General features: G+C 42.0%; 2 protein-coding genes and 2 pseudogenes across 3 annotated transcripts in view; 2 read left to right on the top strand and 2 right to left on the bottom strand.

The window, feature by feature from the left end:
* LOC102023266 (E3 ubiquitin-protein ligase TRIM38-like) overlaps positions 1–240 on the bottom strand; it is a gene marked incomplete in the record, with an annotated part of 11174 nt that extends 10934 nt beyond the window's left edge. Inside the window, 1 exon segment of the mRNA XM_005403317.2 lies at positions 183–240.
* A 166-nt stretch (positions 241–406) lies between these two features.
* Positions 407–1647, top strand: LOC102005936 (annotated as a pseudogene).
* Positions 1648–1809: 162 nt separating this feature from the next.
* On the top strand, positions 1810–4398 carry LOC102005596 (annotated as a pseudogene).
* A 3408-nt stretch (positions 4399–7806) lies between these two features.
* Positions 7807–20786, bottom strand: part of LOC102023807 (E3 ubiquitin-protein ligase TRIM38-like) — a 14621-nt gene continuing 1641 nt past the window's right edge. Inside the window, exons 2-7 of one of the 2 annotated variants that reach the window (XM_013503772.1) lie at positions 19981–20076; positions 18242–18472; positions 17063–17085; positions 16857–16969; positions 13059–13574; positions 7807–9217 (exon numbers count right to left, since the gene is read on the bottom strand). In XM_013503772.1, the coding sequence (XP_013359226.1) occupies positions 8985–9217; positions 13059–13574; positions 16857–16969; positions 17063–17085; positions 18242–18472; positions 19981–20076 (1212 nt within the window). In that variant the 3' untranslated portion in view covers positions 7807–8984. Of the gene's footprint in view, positions 9218–13050; positions 13575–16856; positions 16970–17062; positions 17086–18241; positions 18473–19980; positions 20077–20786 lie in introns of those variants that run through there. The other variant, XM_013503773.1, reaches the window with a different exon arrangement.

Genomic DNA, 20786 nt, shown 5'->3' with positions numbered 1-20786 from the left:
TACGCCAGAACCAGGAAGCTTTACTGTGAGAGCTGTGGTTCTCTGGCATTTCCTGAGGAAGAGGCCAGGGCCCTGCTGTCTGCAAACACTTTCTCCACGCCCACCAACTCTCGCAGACACCCACCCATACTGCAGCCTCTGCCCAGAGGACCCGGACCTGCACTTTTCAGGAATATACTCACACTCCTTCCAAACCTGCCACTTCTTGGAGCTGAGGCAGTCAGTTACCTCAGAGAGAGAAAAGAGAAACTACTGAGGGAGGCGGGGCACAGAGTCGGGGCCAATGAGGAAAGGAGGCAGTGAGCTCAGCTTGTCCTGAAAGGGAGAGAGTGCCTGAAGCGCCAGCATGCGGGATAGCGAGGGTCCTGAGCCCTTTGGCTGCGCAGGCTGTGCTCTCTCCGGTGCCATGCCCGCCACCGTGGAGCGGGAGTTCGACCAGCTGAATGCACAGCATCGCTGGCAGCCGCTGTACCTGGAAATTCGGAATGAGTCCCATGACTATCCTCATAGAGTGGCGAAGTTTCCGGAAAACAGAAATCGAAACAGATACAGAGATGTGAGCTGTGTTAAACTGCAAACTACTGAAAATGGTTATATTAATGCCAGCTTAGTTGACATGGAAGAGGTGTAAAGGAGTTATGTCTTAACACAGGGTCCCTTCCTAATACCTGTTGTCATTTCTGGCTCATGGTTTGGCAGCAAAAGTCCAAAGCAGTTGTCATGCTAAACCGAGTTGTGGAGAAAGAATCAGCTACATGGGCACAGTACTGGCCAACAGATGACAGGGAGATGGTGTTTAAAGAAACACGATTTAGAGTAAAGCTCTTGTCAGAAGATGTGAAGTCATACTATACAGTACATCTACTACAATTAGAAAATATCAACAGTGATGAAACCAGAACAATGTCTCCCTTTTATTATACTACCTGGCCAGATTTTGGAGTCCCTGAATCACCAGCTTTGTTTCTCAATTTCTTGTTTAAAGTGAGGGAATCTGGCTCCTTGGACCCTGACCATGGGCCTGTGGTCGTCCACTGCATTGCAGGCATTGGGCACTCTGGCACTTTCTCTCTGGTGGACACCTGTCTTGTTCTGGTGGAAAAAGGAAATGACATTAACATTAAACAAGTGTTACTGAATATGCAAAAATATTGAATGGGAGTGATTCTTACTCCAGATCAACTCAGATTGTCTTACATGGCCATAATAGAAGGAGCAAAATGTATAAAAGGAGATTCAAATATTCAGAAACAGTGGAAAGAGCTCTCTAAGGGAGACTTATCTCCTGCTTTGGATCATTCACCAAGCAGAGTCATGACTGAGAAATACAGTGGGAACAGAATAGGTCCTGAGGAGGAGCAGCTGCCTAGGGAGAGGTGCACGGGGCTGTCCTCTAAGACACAGGACCCCGTGGAGGGAAGCAACGAGAGTGTTGTACAGAAACACATTCGAGAGGGCAGAAAGGCAGCCATGGTTCAGAAGGTGCAGCAGATGAAACAGAGGCTAAATGAGACTGAACAAAAAAGAAAAAGGTGGTTATATTGGCAACCTGTTCTCACTAACATCAGGGTTATGTCAGTCATTGTGGTTGGCGCTTTGGTTAGCTGGACACCATTCTTTCAGCAGTATGTCCTCAGCAGACGCTGACCCCAGACCCGCATGGTGCAGTCAGCTCAACCTCACCAGAGAGCCCAACACCTCAGGACTCACCACTGCAGGTTCCTCTGAAAGCCAAACTGTAAATCGCTGTCTCAAATAAAGACATTTGTGTTTGTTAAAAACTGGTACACCACACAGCTGTGTTCACACATGTCCAGCGTGGTATCTCACCTGACCAACAATGAGAAATCCTTTATTGCAAGGACTCGCTTTTGAATGCTATCTGGATCTTAACCTGCATTTGATATAAGCAATAAATATTGTGGTTTTATCTAAGTTTGTCTTGGTTACTTTTCTCTTGTTGCTGGGACAAAATACCTGATGCCCAAAATTAAGGAAGGAAAGGTTTATTTCGCTTACAGTTTGTGGAGGTTTCAGTCCTTACTTGGCAGATTACAAGGCAGAGTGGCACATGGCAGAGGGCTGCAGCTCATGGCAACAGACACAGCAAAGCAACAACCAGGACACACTAGGGAAGAATGGGGAGGAATGGCCTCAAGCACCCTTTTCCTCTCCCTTACATATGCAAACTGTCCACCAGGGTGGGGGTAGCTCTCATACCCACAATCATTCAACTCTAATAGCCTGCCCCATGGTCGCATGAGGCTTTGGAGGGGACACACAGACATAAACCATAACAACGTTATTAATGGAAAGAAGATGACTGTTAAATAATGTGTTTAATGTAATGCACTGTTGACGTGGGCATCAAGATTTTATACACTTAACCATTTCAGGGTAAATATATTTTGTAAGTACCTATTTAATCTTACTTTTGTAGTTAAATGTACATTTAAAAAGCTCAATTTAAAAATATGTTACCATAAGAAAATAAATTGTATGTTGATTCAGTTGTACTGGATACATTTTCCCGTTTCCTAGAAAGGTTTGGTATGAGCAGTTGTAACTCTGAATAAGCAATTGCTACTACATATTTGAATTTCCTGCATTTTTTACAGTTTTCCCTGTTTTTAAAAGAAAAAGAAACAAATTTTTCCTAGAAATACCTTTGAAGGGAAAGTCTCTTGGCTGAGAAAGTTAAGTAACAGTCAGTGAAGACTTTGTAAACAAATTGGTTTCTGTAAAGCACATGATGAATGTGTTCATTTTTGGAGAGAGTTCTAATGTAATCACCCTAATCTATAACTGGAATAAGTTGCGATTTAGGAAGTGAAAGGCAGCATTTTATGATCTGTGATTTCAGTTCACCAGACTGGAGCTCTGAAGTGAAAAATTTCAAGCTCTTTCCACTTCAGTAAATAGTATGATGATGTGGAAAAAAAATGAAAGGGAGAGAAAACACAGGGAAAACAGTCCTTGAAGCAGCACATTTCAGGAGTGAGCTAGCTTATATTAGATTTCTGCACAGGGCTGGGCTGAATGCCTGCTGCCTCACTAGATGCCTGACCACCCGTGATGTGGCTCCTGTCCCCATTTCTCTCAGCCTCCCACTGAACAGTGTTAGACTCTGAGGAGCATTTGAAGCTAACCCACCCCTTGGAACTAGAAAGAAACCACTGAACCTGAGCCAGACTGTGTAGTGCAGCCCTCCTCTCCTGATGACTCTTCAGGTCAAATGAGGCTCTCGGAGATCAACTCATTGAAGCCTATTTGTGCTTTTTTCCTTTTTAAGGAAAATCAAGATAAGAAGGGGTTGGGAACGGGAACTCTGAGGTCTCTGAGTCCAATATTAAACATTTTGCTAGTATCTGGCTCACTTGAGGTTTTTACATCTAGAGATCAGAATGCAGATGAAAACAGTTTCCATGATCCTATAGGAAATCAGTCCAGTGCTCCCACTGCAGAAACCTGAATGTCTGTCCTACTTCCTGATGAGACAAATGGCAAATGGCAAAATCCAAGCAGCCCATCATTCCTCCACTGATGCTCCAGGATGAGCAGTTCCCATCCAGGATCAGAGTTTTCCACCAGGACCATCAGTGGCACAGGGGCAGACACTACAGAAGGGCCCTTCCAGACTGCCCTTTTGTCTCCTACTAGTCCTAATTGCATGGAAAAATCTTGAATTATGTTCCAGGGATTTTTGAAGACACTAGTTTTACAATCCAGTACATTACGAGTACCAGTGTAAATTAAGCACCTAGTTCTTCCAGGATAAAAGTAAGGAGGCTTCTCTTGAGCTCTCATTTGAGCTGATAAACCAGATCACCAAGAAAGTGAAATTGAAATGTGTGTGGACTCTCTCTGATGTACTCAAGGCACTTGTGTTTGTGGCAGGCATTGTTTAAAGTATCTCAAGGTCTTGCTGTACCATTGGCAAATCAAGAGAACAACTCTTCCAAAGTGGCAGAGTGTATCCAATGATGCTCAGGAGTACATGGAAAGATTTTATTATAATCCAGAAAATGATTGGATGGGAATGCAGGATAGAAGACAAGAATTTTGGGCAGAGTCAAATGTCATGAATGTGCATAAAGCACTTGAATGGGATCAACTATGAAGTCTTGTCCACACCACCCTCCAACAATGTCAGCTCTAAGTACCATACAGTTTGGGAATCCTTTTGTGAAGAACACATTGGATGGAGCGTGTCCTGAGCCTATGACTTGACTGACTGAAGAAAGCAGCTCTTGGAGTCTGAAAGAGGTCCAATTGACGGTGTGGAACGACAGCTACATACTTCACAACTCATTCTTAAAGTGAGAAATAAAATGGAGACATTTCCTTGTCTGCCTTATGTCCCCATTCAGGCTCCTACAGCTCTTTAAGCAACTTTAGCATCACAAGTCATCTGTGCAGATAGTGCCACCTCAGGAAAGTTTTATCCTGAAACTTGGGCTTATATGCATCCATCTCAGGATGGTATTCAAGTGCCTGTTTCTGCAGAGGGCAAAATTTACCACATCCTTTGCAATTTTTTTTTATAAATCTAAGCTTGAGTATAAATGTAATTTTTCTAATATTGAGAGTTGAAAACCAGTCTCTTGAGGAGAAATATAATAGGAGAAAGGAACATATGAACAGGAAAATGTTCTGTGACAGTATAAGAAGCAAGACACATTTGTTTCATGGAACAATCCAGGATCTGGTAATGGAATCAGCCCCACAGCTTTGACTCTTTCAACCTGTGAAAAGTGTGCTACCATGTTTGGACAAGGCAGTTATTTTTCAAAGGAAGGAAGTTCTAAGAAGTCCTCTGCTCTCATAAGTTCTAAGAAGTCCTCTGAAGCCATCTATTTTTGGTTTGGGGCCTAACGGCTGACAGACAGGTGCACAATGGGCAGTCGTGGTTTGAGAAGTCCCCTCCAGTCAATCCTGGCATCCTCAGTGACCTGTGTGACTCTTGATAATTTCTTTGACCCTCACATTTTTGTCCTTTAGGATGATCAGAGTTACCCTTATTTTGTCATCTAATATGAACTCTTCAGTAACACTGTTTCCATCTGAAAAATCATGGTACTGCTATGATTTGATATGAACCCACAGCAGGTTTTGAATGGGGGGGGGACTGGGTAGGAATCAGAATTGGACAATGCTAGGCCACTTTTCAGGCCCATTTTTCAAGTCCTAGAAAGTGTAATTTTTTAAAAGGAAATCAAGTTCTTAGAGAACTACTTATTCTTTGTTTCCTAAGTGTTGTTAGTACACTCAGTGTGGGAAATGCTAAGGTTTGCTTCCCACCATACAGCTTCTCCAAATTGTTTATTGGATTGAAATTATTGTTAAAGATGAAAATCCAACCGCTGTTTCTGCCTTTCTAGATGCAGCTGGTTCCCTGCCTGACTTTCTTCTTTATTCCTCTTACTTAACAGAAATGCACACTTGGAAATTGTGCCCTGTTAGAGCACTGTTACATGAATGTGCTAGCGCTTCAGTTCAGAGAGGTAGCAGCTGGATCTACTTCACTTAGACAAAGAAAATATCTGGGTTCATTGATGTGGAAGTGGGTGTTCACAAAAGAACTTACCACAGTATTGTTCAGATGCCAGGTCTCTTATTCTGTTTGTAGTTGCTTCATTAACGCCAACTTTTCAGGAACTTCTGTGTTGCTTAAGGAGATGCTGCTATGCTGGTGTCTTAGTTGATCCATCTACCACTGGAACTCAAGTAGTTGAAGCACCTAGCACAGCTTCCATGCAGTTTTTTACTTTTGCCCCAGTTGATCCTATTGTTCACTTCCATAGTCAAGAACCAGGAAGCTGTGACTGGTGTTCTTTCATTTGGTAGTAACTTGATCTCAATCTTTTCAAGTTAAGACACTTCACCACTGATTATTTGATTTTTATGAGATGTCCCATTTTTTTCTCGTTAAAGGAATTGAAAGCTTTAGACATACCTATTTTTAATAAAACTAAGCAAAAGTAAAGTCATGGGAATTCTTTTTGAAAAAGCAGCACATATTAATAAATGTACCAGCTCCCCACTAGCAAGATCATTATGTACTGCAAACATTTACTAATAAAATTTAAAATTTTTAACAAATAGAAAATAAATAGAAAACATGAGGGACACAAAAATAACCCAGGAAACTCGCTGTGACTGACCATAGGGGGTGGAGGAGCAGGAGGCCTGCAGAGGGCCAGCTCACAGCTCTGAAGAGAGATCTTTCTCTTCTGTCCTCAACCCTCCTGGAGTCCACAAGCCTCCTGCCCTGTGGTATTTTTAGTTCCTTCTAGGTGACTTGTTGTTTTCTCACAGTTCTGATGGGGTGGAAAGGGAAAGCAGCCCGTGTGCTCTTGGTGTCACAACATCCTCTAAGCCAGCCTCCCACTCCTCTCCGTCCTGTGCTGGGTCTCCTTTTCCTCTTCATGTTCACTCTGTGGGACTCCTATACTTTTCAATAGGTAAACTCATCCATCCAAGCAAGACACGGAAGTGCCTAATGTCTCAGCAATGAGTGCCCTTGTTGTAGGTGCCTGTGGCCTTGGGAGCCATAACTTCACTCAGTGTGCTGGAGAGAAAAGACTGTGCAGTCATGAAACATGTCCTCCGTCACTCAGTTGGTCTCCATTGCCAATCCATAGTACAAAACGGTCACTACTTAAGACAGAATTATTATTGACTGGGAAAAAGCACATTGCAAACTTGAAAGATTCTATGACGGAATATTCTCTGTGGGAAGAGTCAACCCCACATAGCACTTGAGTCTCCTTCAGGTGTCCTTTCAACTAGCCCTGTCTCAGCACACATGAAAACATTATAATGAAATGACTGATGAAGAAGACTGGGCATTTAATAGCAGCTAATGAAAGCAAAATTGACTTTAAAATACATCCCTTATGAGGGTTACATTAAATGTAATTCACTAACACTTCTTAAAACATTGCCTGATAACCACATTACACAATGTCATATCATTTAGGAAACATGAAAACTTAAAATTTGGAAAATAAACCATTTAAGAAGATGAAAAATATACAAAACAAATAGGAAAGAAGTGATAATATTTAAAATAAAAGTTAGGAATAAGACAAACAAGAATTGAAAGAGATTTCTAAAAATAAAGCCCATTCTTTCAAAATTAGCAAGATAGCTCTTTGGTAAAAAATGACCAACTAAAAAATAAATGGGTGAAGAGGGTACTAGAACATGAAAACCTGTACTTAATACTATCCAAAAAAAATCAGTTCTGTAGTAAAAAATCTAGTTTGTATAGAATAAAAAGGCCCACACATGACAAAATCTTGCTAAAGTACAAGTAAGGAGATCAGCTCTTTCAGATGACAATGTCATAGCAATAAAGGGACAAAGGCAACATGGAATCATAATTGAGAATTTGAGACAGACTCCAATGGCTGAACATGTGACATGGAGACAGTACACTCCAATGAGGAGGGACAGAGAGCAAATGGCCAGGAAAGATCCCTTCCTGGGTGACAGACACTAAACTTGACCCACTGTACCTTCAGATGGAAGAGAAAAAAAAAAATCTTCTCTTGCCTATGTTTTTTCCTTTTAGTCTGTTCTATCAAAATGTATTCTTAGTCCTGAACAAAAGTGGGGACCTAATGCAGCAGATGCCTAACATGTAAGGTAGATTCTTGAATCTATAATATAATAAAAAAGGGTGTTTGCAAACTAGAAGTAAAAAGGAATTTCTTGAAATAAATCTCATAAGCACGTCAGAAGGGAGAAATTGATGATTTTATTACATTAAATGAAAATTTTCACAATTAGTCAATGATCTATAAAAACACAAACATACTTGTGTGAAAATACTTAAAATATTGAAATACAATGAATGATTGATATCCAGACTGTTACATGTGAAATTTGGTAAGAAAATATAGAAGACGAAGAAAAAAATGATGACATATATCATCTGGCAGACGATAGATGAAGAAATTGAAATGCTTAACAATTATGCAAAGAGATTTACAACTCATAATAACAGAAGCTGCTGGACAAACACAGCAGCAGTCACTTAGCGCTTCACTCCCAAGTGGCAGCACTGATCAAACTGTGAGACAGCGCTGTTGGTGGTTGAGGATGTGGAAGACGACAAAACTGGGATCTACCATTCTCAAGCTTATCTAAGAGAAGCTTAGTTAGTTGGTTTTGGAATTGGGGATACCCCATGGAGGAAAGCACACCCCAGAGGAGCACTTGGGGGCTGTTAGACTTCGGATAAGGGAGACACAGCCACGTGGGAAGGTCTTAAAAATTCCCAGTCTAGGAGCCAAGTGGGGAGCTGGCAGCTCTGCAGTCTACACTGTGCAGCACACATGTGTGTCCTTCCGTAGAGCAGCGAATCTTGCACTGTGGTGTGTGCTGTGGGCTCCACAGGGCCTCACTCTACATCATGGGCTCTGGTGCAGGAATCTACAGAGCTGAGATGAAACCAGTTAGAAGAGGTGACGTACAAAAGCCAAGGAGACCGCAATGGATAGATACTGACTTGTCTTTCTTTGACCAACCACTTAAATCATGTGATCTTGTATTTAACATGTGGGCAACCTTTTTTATATTTCTATTAAGAACAGGCATTGAGAGAATACAAACATTCTTCAGACCATCTGAGGGTGTGGGGACATATTCTTCCTTGGGTGTCCCTTGTCACATTTTAAATCTGTAAACAATATCTGGAGCAAATGCAGTCACATATCAACCTTTAGAAGTGAGCAGGCTAAGTGTGCATAGTTTCATCACATTATTCTTGTGCTTCCCCAGTTAGAGTCTTCCACAGGGAAGGTTTTGTCCCTATAAGACAGCAGCCTGGCCAGTCGCCTGACCTCAGGCCCTTATAGAGACCCATCAGGAAAGAAGTCAGGGTCACCAGGGACAATCAGCTACTCTGCAACGGTATGAAGCAAGTCGTATGTAGGTGAGGGGCCTCAGTGACCATGGAGATGGACAGGGCTGGTTTAGGGCTGGATGTGGGCTGGGTAGGGCAGGGTTAGGGCATCAGGTAAGGTCTTTTGGCGCTTGGGCGGTTGCAGGCTGTCATCTTCTCCAGCACTGGAGTCTGAGAAAAGCCTTTGCTGTCCCCAGGGTCCAGCAGTGGGATTCGGGTGGTGTCCTGCCCTCCAGGCCTTCACGTCATGGGACCCTGTGCAGGAACTCCGGGAATCCTCTGCTTGGGCTCTCTCTTTCTTCCCTGAGTACCAACAGAAACCACCCAAAGAAAAATAAATAAGAAGGAGCTGTTAGAAGAGACAAATCAATGAACAGGTTTGTAAGAAACAAACTCTTGTTCTTGACTTTATTCTTTTAGAACTTTAACCTGCTGCCTCTGATGTGTGACAATGGCAAGGGAAGGGTATCTTAAATCCCTGTATTTGCTTTTGAGAGTCATTTCATGTGCAGACCAAACTCAGGGCTGGGTCCTCCCCAGGTGGAGGAACCTGTAGGAAAGGGGATGGCATGGTTCAGGGAGCCCCAAGGGTCCTACATCCCGCCCTGCTCCACCTTGGGACATCCGAAGTCCAGGTGGCTCCTCATATCAGGCTTGATCCAGCCTAAGGGGAGGCCCCTTAAACACAGGTAGGACCCCATAAGGACAGGGAGCATGGGAAAGGGGACAGACTGATGTCATTCTTGGATCTCGCCTAGAGTAGGGGAGGTCTTGAGCAATACCAAGGAACTGACCCTGGTGAAAGCCTGGGTCAAACCCCTCAGTATCACTCCAGAACTGCAAGACATCAGTATCCTGCTGCACCTCCGCAACCAAATTCCTTTTAATCTTTTTGGAGCAAGGCCTCAGTAGGTCACAGAGGCACTCTCTAGAGAACCCAAGGGGTTGCATGGGTCCCAATCCTCTAGTCTGGGGTGAGTCCCATACACTAGTGACAGCACTTCTTTCTCATATCTGAAATCGAGTTCTTATATTTTTAGAGTAATGATGGCCCAAAGAGACAAACTTAACCCATTATTCCCTCAAATATTTACTGTGGTGGATAAGCAAATCCTATTTTTCTTCCCATAATGCACCGTAGCCCAGTGAACTGAAACTCAGATCACACAGGCTCAAATAATTCTGAAACAGTGTCACCAGACAGGAAAAGTGGGGGCTCTTATAGGCTACTGAATGTTGACAAGGAACATGGAATGCATGTCTAATAGAAAATAAAGAAATTAATATATAAAAAGAAGGCAGAGTTCCACAGAACAAGAGTGCTCTCATTTCTTAATGCCCATCACAAGCTTCTGGGCACAGGGTACCATGTAACTCCTGTTTACTGAACAGCAGTTTCTTTGGCTACTCCATACCCTCAGCAAATAAGCAAACAGTTCTGGGAGCAGGCAGGAAATTTTCACTTGCTAGCTCATGAATAGAGAAGGGGAGCTGACTCTCTAACGGCACCTTCTACCCAGCAGGTCTGCAGTATCTATTGTCACTGGGACTCGGGAGGGGTATGGTTTACAAGTTATGCTCAGAGTTGCAACAGAAGGAGAGATTTCTGGGAATCAGATGCCATCTCTTGCCCTCCCTAATAAGGGCATGGTCAAATCTCTCATGGTACTGGTGGCTGTGGGACGTTTTGTTTTTGTTGGTTTTTCATTAATGAGCCTAAGGTGCTCTAGAGTGTCAACATGGGCTGTGGATGCTAAGCAATTGGGCTGGATTGGCCACACCCCACCATGGACACTTGAGATATGTGGTACCTGGGTGGTTGGCAGCGCAAACATGTGATTATCAGCACTCAGGCTGAAATTTTCACAAGCGAGCAGCATGTGACTGGCACCCCTTTAGGGAACAAGGAATTTCAAGGTCCATTTGTGGACACTATTGTTCCAATGACGCTGGCAAAGGATGTAGGGGGCAGCAGGAGGAATTCTACAAAATCCCTGCTTTTGGAAAAGCTTTTTCAGTGTTGCTCTCATCACACTTTTCTTTCTATTTTTCACAAGACCAAGAAGTAGAGAACTTAGTGACAACCATAGCATACCTTCCTGAGTCCTGCACAAAGGTGAACTTTTCGGTTATTCCATAGGTGCTAGAGGGCTAGAGGTCTGCTGTCAGAGAACAAATGAGTGGGTCCTATAAACTAGACTAACATAACCTGCATTCACAAGAGAAAAGAAAACAGGAACTTTTTAACATGTGCATCATGTGTGCACAATACAGACTAGGGGAATAAGAAAGAAATAAGTAATGTAAAGGAGTAATTAAAACTTGGACTTTGAGCATTTTAACAAAAAAGCAATAAATTGTTGGCTGACTTGCATGGAAAAAATGAGGATATTGAATTTTTAAGGTGACAAGTTGTGGGAAGGCAAATGTTATGGTTTGTCTGTGTGTCCCCCCAAAGCCTCATGTGGCCATGGGACAGGCTTATAGAGTTGATTGAGGTGTGAGAGCTACACCCACCCTGGGGTGGATAGTTTGCATATGTAAGGGAGAGGAAAAGAGTGCTTGAGGCCATTCCTCCCTTTCAGTGCTTGTTGCTTTTGCTGTGTTCTGCCGCCCTGAGCTGTAGCTCTCTGCCATGTGCCACTCTGCCTTATAATCTGCCAAGTACGGACTGAAACCTCCACAAACTGTAAGCAAAATAAGCCTTTCCTTCCTTAATTTTGGGCGTCAGGTATTTTGTCCCAGCAATGAGAGAAAAGTAACCGAGACAGCAAATATACAGGAAATCTACTGGCACAGAAAGCCTAGTTCTTACAAGATTTGTTGTGATGTTTCTTCTGGTACTTATGCTAAAGTAGGAGTCTTTGATAATTAACTTCTGTCCTTGCTAGAGATTGAAAGAGGTAGACACCTTTACAAATTTAGGTCCTGCATTCAGGCTAAGAGGGGGGAGAGTAGGGAGCTTTCATTAAATCTGTTTTTCTCAACTGTTTTTAGCTCAAATAATCCCAGGCTGTATGGCACCTTTTAGAGTGCCATATTCTGGAATCCTTCACCAGCTCATGACAACTCAGGCCCCATGGCCTGACCAGAAGAACTTGGGACACTGGGAGCTTGGGCAGATGGTCTGACCTCTTCAAGGTCTCCTTAGGCAGAGATGGAGGACACAGAACACCTCTAACATTCAAAGTGCCTCTGGCTACATTTCCCCCATTTGTAGACACAGGATGTCAGAGGCCTTCAACATCAGCAAATATCAATTTGTGTATCAGCTACAAATTATCATCACATTTAGTGGTTTTGCCACTTTGCTCACCAAATTTACAGTTGTTTGTGATTTGACTAATTTCACTCTGGACATGCCATTTGCCCACTCAGGTATGACTGTATAAAACTGACTGGAACTTACTTTTCCTAAAAATCCCATATGTTAAGAGCTGTTTGATCATATCTGAAATATAATACAGACTATCAACAGTTATTCAAAAAATAACTATTGACCATAATTTAAAACTATTTCAAGGTAGCTGGCTCTAGCATGGTCCGGAGAAGACTGATCCCTGTCTCTTCGAGAACTTTCCATTGAGATTCATCTTTTACTCAGACTCCCTTTTCCAGTTGAAGACAACCTCAGCTTTCTCAAACCTTTGCTTGCTGATTCCCAAGGCAAACTCTCAGGCTGGCCATGTCTAGGACTGCAGTTCTAATCAATATGTCAGTGGTTGGAATAGTCACTGCTATTTTGATTTCTGTACTCTCTTTTGCAACAAGCAGACAATTGGAAACCTTTTTCATCTCCCACAGAGGAACACAAATGGCTCAAACAAAGTGGGGAAAGGAGACTTTTTGACCCTGGGGTTAACTGCTCATCAACCAATCAGCACTGGAAATCAAGTGCACTGAAGAGGGTACAGAGCACAATAAGCAATCATCACATATCTTGCTTTCCCTTTTCTTAGACTGTCTATGGTATCTTTACAGCCTTAGATCCATTAATTCAATAGAGATTTATTAAATATCCTCCTAAAGCCCTGCACCATTCTAGATGCTGTAGAAATAGCAATGAAGAAAATTGGCCAAATTTTGCCCTTATGGGATTCCCATATTTTCAAGCCAAGGAGACTTTGCTCCTTTCTCTACTCACCACATGGAGGCAAGAACAAAGGAGAATGCTGATAAACCTGGAAATAAGGCCGCAGAGTATCAGAGAAGGAAGCCTTGGGGAAGGTGAAGATGTGGGAGCCAGCGGTCATGTTGTAAAAGGACACGGCTCCAGCCTCATAGCTCAGAACAATCCCCACCAGCAGGGGTCGCTCACGCAGCTCAAGGACAGTGCGCGGAGAGGTCAGTGCTACATAGCCATTCTCTGGGCACAGTCGGATGGCCCAGAATCCAAGCTCAGGCTCCTGCTTCATGCCAAGGCCTCTCTGCACATTTTCCATACAGACTCCCACATCCCAAGCTGTTCCTTCTCCAACATCCACTTCGAAGTAGTGTTTTCCTGAGGTGAAGCCCTCATAGCCCAGGACACAGGGGAAGGCTGTAAACCTCCTGGAAGAAATTTCAAGATTCTGCTGGCTGCATCCACGAGACACTTGTCTCTGATCCTCAGACAGGTTTAGGGCAGGATGAGCTGTATTTGGATCCAGAGTCACACTGACTGCAACACAAATAAAACCAAACATTTCTTTTTATACTCAGAACACTATTTTAAATAAAACCAACCTGTATTCAAATCCAATAATTACTTTTTACTAGTTATGTTAGCCACTCCCATAAAATAAAAACCTTAATATCTACTGTAGAGAGTGCTGTGAAGAATCCAGTGGGTTACTTTTTGCCTATTGTTAGTAGAATTCCTGGGACACAGTCATTTCCTACTTTTCCATCAACTTTATCATCACTTAGTCATTCAGAGTTGCCAAGTACCAGAACTAAGAAGAACATGGTTCCCATCCTGTCCAAAACCCCTTTTCTCTCCTGACAGCCTCTAGGGTCATCGAACAGTGGAGCTGCAGAGAGCCCTTCCCCACCTCCATTTTATAGCTAGATAGACATGTAGGAAGAAATTATGTAAAAACAATATAAACAACAAACCAAATGTTATGTTCATATACATTTTCATTATTCAAAATATTTATAATAACAAGGCATACCTGCTACATATTTTATAATATATAAATTAGAAGCCAGTCCTCTATATACTAATACATTTTATGTTCTTTACAATACATAGTCTAAAATACATTAAATTAAAAACATGCAACCTATATATTTTATATACATGGATTAAGCTTTGTGTCTATGTATGTTACATGGTATTAGAGGTATAGGTTTCTCTCTCTTCAGATGTAAATACAATGAGTTGAGGCATGGTTTTATTATCAACCAGACAAAATCAAGCTGTAGGGCAAACATAAAATGTATCTCAACAGCACTGGCAGAGCAGTGACTATGGTAAGGAAGCAAGACTCTGTTTATAGAACTTACTAAAATATAGGAACTCACTTTCCACATCAGCAGGTGTGATGCATAAGAAAACCTTCCCCACCTACTTAGCAAGTGCCTCCCACATCACATATGCGATCCTAATGCTCTTAGACCACAACTGGCAGTTAAATTATTTTTACCTACTTTCATAATGTCAGAGTTCCTCTTTGTGCCATGGGTTACATGTACAGTAGTTAAATTTATGTCAACTACTCTAGGTAATCAGCTCTTATCTGACCACATGATTCATGTACAATGATGACTTGGATATTATCTTTAAACTATGCTATCAAATTTGTTTGATATATAGATATAGGTATAGATATGATATAGATATAGATATATCTATGATATAGATATGTATAAATATGATATAGATATAGATACATATAGATATGATATATATCTATGATATAGATATGTAATACATAGGTATACAATTTGTTTATCCTGAGAACACAACTGGAGTTTAACATTGGAAAGTAAATTGTCAAATCCCTGCATTGTGAGATTATAGGAAGAAACTACAGGGCTCTCTCCCTGAATGAATCTAATTCATGGATGAAATTCAATACCTAATGAGGACTGTGCTCTTTCCATTCAAAAGTCACCAACTTCCTGGATTTGACACTCTATCAAAAAGCAGAATTAAAGTGTAAAATGATATTTACAAAGCAGAAGACCATATTAGCAACAATAAGTTCCCAGAAATTAAAAATGATAGAACCAAATAAAGAAAAAAAAATTTTTAATCAGGAATCAAACTCAGGACCTTGCGCTTGCCAAGCAAGGTGCTGTGCTATATCCCCAGCCCCCAAATAAAAATTCTTAAATCACAGATAATCACAGATAAACCAGAGTATTTGAAGGGCTGATAGATACACAATACAAAACAAAACAAACAAACAAAAAAAAACCTCAACTTCACTGGTAAAATGGGAGACACTGAAATTAAGAGCATAGTTGGTACCATTTCAAATATATTAGGCAAACATTATAAATTATACACAGAAAAACAGGGGGGTGGAACAGCAATTGTGCTCTTGTTTTTCAACTGAAGAGGTATAATCTCTTGATCCATAGGATCTAGTAACCTTAGTATATAAATCCCAAATATCAGCACTTTCTCTCAAGGTCTTATTCACTAAATTACATGTTTTCTTTACAAGGTCTAAGGCAGAATCCTGTGACCAAAGGCATCAATATTTCTGAAGCAAAAGTGTATTCAAAATAAGTAGAATAAAGGATTTCAAATGGCCTCGTATCAGCACAGTTCAGATGAGTAACCTGGGGCAGATAGACTCAAGGTGAGAGGGGCCTATCCCTGGAGCCACCCTCTTACCTGTACAATTTCTTAAGTGTGAGCAGGGCCTGAGAATTGCTTCTGACCAGCAGAATAAAGTAAGATGGGGGAATATAATTTCTGTGCTTTGGATTTGTCATTTCTACTCCATCTTGCCAGCAGATTTGCTATGGAGAATCTTTCTCCTGACTTCATGCTAAAAAAGTAATTGACCATGTGTGATGCTCATGTGTAAGGGGCTGATAGGAGGCCTGTGGAGCTGAGGCAGCCTCCAGCCACAGCCAGCAAGAAGCCAGAGCCTTATATACTGCAACACAAGGGAAATGAATCCTGCCAGCAAGTGAGAGAGCAAGGGCGAGTACCTTCCTTAGACAAGTGTCCAGATGGGAACATAGCCTGGCCACACCTTCACTGAATCCTCCTGAGACCCTTCAGAAAGGAACCCCAAGCTGTGCCAAGACTCATGACTCATAAAGTCTGTGACACATATTTGCACTGTTTCACATACTTTTAGTAGTTTGTTGTAAGCAATAGATAACTCATGCAGTCACCAGATCATTTCAAGTTAAACCCAATTTTGCAGCCAAATGAATGTTAAAATTTCCAAAGCTTTTGTGTCAATTTTGTGATTATGGATATGAACTTTTGCAACTATAGAGACCAGCGTTTAACAAAAAAGAAGGAGCAGAAGACCCAAGCATGTAGCACTAATTCTTATTTCCATTCATGGTTCTAAATTTAATTTTGTTACATGAGTCACGTTCCTAAAACTATTCAAACCTAGTCTATACTACTCACCCACCCTGCTTGCCATGCTCTAAGAATTTGGAATATTCACAAGAATCATTCCAGTCACATCTAATACCACACCCTGGGGGTCAGCACCTTCCAGACATGTGAATGGAGCGCATTTTCAGCAAAACTCCATGAAATGAAAACTGAAATGAATATACTCATTTCTCAGATATGGGAAGTGAGTGATGGCAGTTGCTGTCATCACAGTAGACAGCAGGAACTGGAAGGTCCGACAGGTGATCGGGATGCAGTACATATTCAGCATCTGAGCACACAGGACAAGGACAGTATGATAGCTTTGCTGAATATAACTTCACAATCTGACAGCACTGAGAGAGTCCTACACTCAAATACCTTGATAACGTCTTAATATTTTCTTCACATCCAAGTAAAGCTCAGCAACATCACACACAGTCTGAATCACCAAAGGAAAGGCTTCAGATGTTTCCAGCTTTACAAAACTAGTCCTGGAAGAAGCAGAGGCAGAGACTCCTCAGTGCTCTTCTTCATTCAGTTCTGTCCTCCCAGACCCTCCCTTCCTGCGATCACATGGGACTCACCTGCTCAAGGTGCCTTTCACATCCTGTAAGGAACAAAAAGCAAATGTGTTAGCATCAGGATTCCATGGGCTGTGGCACGGGAGACACTGTCTGTAAACACAGCTCCCCAAGAAGGAAAGAGGGACCCAGCCTGTGACACTGCTGCAGAGTCAGGAGCAACGATCCCACCCGGCCTCTGCCCACTCAGCAGGGGACTGTGATGTGCCTGGGGAAGCCTGTGGGGAATAGTAATGGTCAGAGTGGTATCAACCTGTGGCTGCTGGGGACATGGGCAGATTTGCACAACCTCCCTCTGGCAAGACTAGATCTCAGAGACCTCATATCCTGTAGAGTGCGCTCATGTAGAGATCACTTGTCACCAAAGTCCTCTATGGAAGCTGCATACACAGCTACTGAGACTAAACCACCAAAGCAGTGGCAGCTGGTATCCCTGGGTGGTGGAGCAGATGTACTACCCCTTCAAGTAGAGTGTGACCTCCAGTTCCACTAGAGGGAGCTAGAATTAACAACTGCAGGGGTTTATCTTAATGGGTGCATCTCTTATGCAGCTGTAAGAAACCCCACAGGGGTTCTGGAACAAGCACTGATTTGGGTACCACAAATCAGGGAAAAATTTGTCTCTCTTTGGGCTTCTCCACTGTCACCATCTGTCATCTGGAGCAGTATTTTAGGAGAGAGAAAAGGAGACAGGGTCTGTGTACATGGGCCAAGGGGAAATGATGACATAAGCTATCCATTAGAGAGGGAATTTTTCTTTTTTTTCCACACTGCTGGGGATTCAACCCAGAGCTTTCCCCATGGTAAGCAAGTTCTTCACCACTGACCAACAACTTTAGTACATATTTCTAAATTTTTATTCCATATTAAGTCTCACCACAACACTCAGGATAGTCTCACATTTGCAATGCTCCTCCCTGAGCCTCCCCCACTAGCTAGGATTACTACCATACCACGGGGAAGTGAGCTTTTATATTTCACATAAAGGAATCCCATAGACTAATGGAGCTCCCCTGATGATATTGATGAAACTATAGAAGAATAATTACCTAAATTCCCCACACTACTATGCACATTGGAGTGGAAACAGGCCTTGCCCATCTTCCCGTGCTTCCTGACCATTCTCTTCCCAACAGCTCAGTATCAGAATCCTCTTTTCCTTCTCCAAGTCTACAGCCTCACCTGCAGCAGGTTCTGGTCTGAGCCCTGACATTTTGCCTCCAGCTCAACCTTATGGTCCTCAAGTTCATCGCTCTTCTGCTCCAGCTTTGCCTTACTCTCCCTTAGTTTCACCAGCATCTTCTCTTCTTCTTTTTCCAGCCTCCAAAGAAAAGACTTCTCCTCCTCATGCAGAAAAGTATGGAGATTCTTAAAGTCAGATATGATTTTTTGTCTGTGAATCTCTATTGTATCCTAGAACCAAGAAAGTTTGATCAATAGTATAAAGAAAATAAGTATTCAAACAACATAAATGGATAAACAAAATGTAGCATAAATGGAGAAGATCCATCACAAGTAGTTATTTAAAAAGAATAAAAATCTGCTCCATGCTATAAGAAGCATGAACCTTGCTTGAATCAGAGCTTTACATTCTGCTAAGTGAAATAAGCCAGAAAGAAGAGACTAAGTATTAGAAATTACATTTAAATCAGATACCTACAATAAAGTTGTAGAGACAGAAAGCAGATTAGTGCTTACCAGGTGGTGGGAGTTAGTTAATGAGGACAGTTTCATGCTGGAAGATAAAGAAGTTCTGAGATGGATAGGGTGATGGCTTCAAAACAGTAGGAAAGTACTTAATACCACTGAACTGCACACTTAAAAATTGAGAAAATCACAAATTTCACATTGTGTCTATTTTACCACACATAGATAATGAATGCATGATTGGATACTGTGATATAATTTTCCCACAGGTTGCTCAAGATTTTAGAAAGTAGCAAGCTCCCTGCTGGCCCTTCAGATGTGGAAAGACTGGCTCTGACTTCTCTAAAGTCACCTGGAAAATTTCTGTCTTTTAAGCACCCAGGCTGGAAGGAAAGTCCTTGATCCTTGATGGGGGAAGGCCTCAGCATAGCAGCCTTGTGCTGTGGTTAACAGCTGAGCGTCACCCTAATCATTGCTATGTATAGAATGCCCGAACCTAATAGAGACTGAAGCAGCATTCCCCTTGTATTGAAGGCTTTCCCATATATGTTCTATTCCCCTGCCAAGGACCCTAGAAATGAGGGACACAAGAGCACCCTCTGGAAGCTCTGGTTCACCCTCCACACACAAAGGAGGCAGAGGGGGGAAATAACCCTGGAAGAACCAGACTGGCTCACTGGCCTGATGGATTTCAAAGATATTTCCACAAAGGAATGTCTCTCTGATCCTGTGGAGCCTGGAGAGCCACGGAGATGGTCTGAAAACCTTCAGCCTACAGGTGTTGAGGTTCTTGCCACAGCTATGATGCTTCTTATACCACAAGCCGCTTTCCTTTATTGGGTTCATGTATCTCAACGTGGAGAAAGCCTGTTTTCTGAATGTTCTCCAGGGCAGTTTCTGTACCTATAAAGCCCACAGCCAGATCACGCACTGTTGTAAATGCAAGAAGGAGATAAGCTTGCGTACCAGATGATGTTGTTAACATGTGAAATCAAGCTAAGGCTATGTCTACTTATATAGCTACCACAATTCTGCCTCTTTTAAGCGAGTTAGCAGGAAACCCAGCCAATTAGTCCTGGAAGATTCAAGGCCTTGGTGATGAACTCTCATGGAAGTAAATAAGTAGACCATAAGATAACTGTTGCTGCTTTGGATTTCATCTTTCTGGTCAAGTTCAGTAAGAATAAACCATTGCTGTGCTTTTAGTTCAGTCACTCTCTGCATTTAAGCACTAAAATGAAAATAGTTTGAGACCGGTGACCTCAGACTCTTACCTGCCACTCAGTTATCTGTGTTGCCATGAAAGCCTTCTGATTCATACATTCTAAGTGGAGTTCATTCAGTTTTGCTGCAGCTTTCTGGAGCTTTTCCTGAGGGAAAAATTGGGTGAAAAAAGTCTATTTGAATTTGATTATTTGATTATTCATTAAACACCTAAAGGGAATCCTCGCAGTCTGAGATGTTTTAAAATAACTGAATATTTCTAGAGTTCTCACACTTTGCCAGAGAGCCTGCAGAGGATCTGTACGTGCTGTGACATATGAATACTCCAACCCACCTGAACAGGTGGTAAGGTTTTTGATATCCTTTATAGGTTGTGGAAAAAGAGGCATGAATGCGAGTAAGTAACTCACCTACAAGGTGTGTAACTGCTCAGCAGTGGGTCAGTGAAACCAATCTGCTGTGTTGACCAAGGCCTGACCCATGTCCAACACCACGTTGTGACCAGGGAAATGGTACCTAGACATGGCTCATGTAAACCAAAATCTTATGCACTAATGTGCTGAGATAAACAATACCAATTGCAGGTGTTTTGCATATGTGAACCTTTGAGGGGCTTGTAGGTGAGCCATATAGATTGATGAAGATATCACCTGAATTTAGGAACATTTAATAAAGTTGGAGGAGTTTTGACAGGTTTTGAAGAAGGGAACCATGAAGTCAATCTAAAAGGACTTAGTGTCCATGCTGAAGTTATGAGTTATTTTTACAACTGGTTTTATATATTTTTTTGGAAAGGGATTTGAAGCTGATATAAACTGTTCACCATCTTCAAAAGTAAAAAAAAAAAAAAAAAAAA

This window comes from Chinchilla lanigera, unplaced genomic scaffold (genome assembly GCF_000276665.1).
Source record: "Chinchilla lanigera isolate Chin_1 unplaced genomic scaffold, ChiLan1.0 scaffold00082, whole genome shotgun sequence".
Taxonomy (NCBI): domain Eukaryota; kingdom Metazoa; phylum Chordata; class Mammalia; order Rodentia; family Chinchillidae; genus Chinchilla; species Chinchilla lanigera.
Note: the sequence above shows the minus strand (reverse complement) of the source record. Positions and strands in the feature narration are given on the sequence as shown.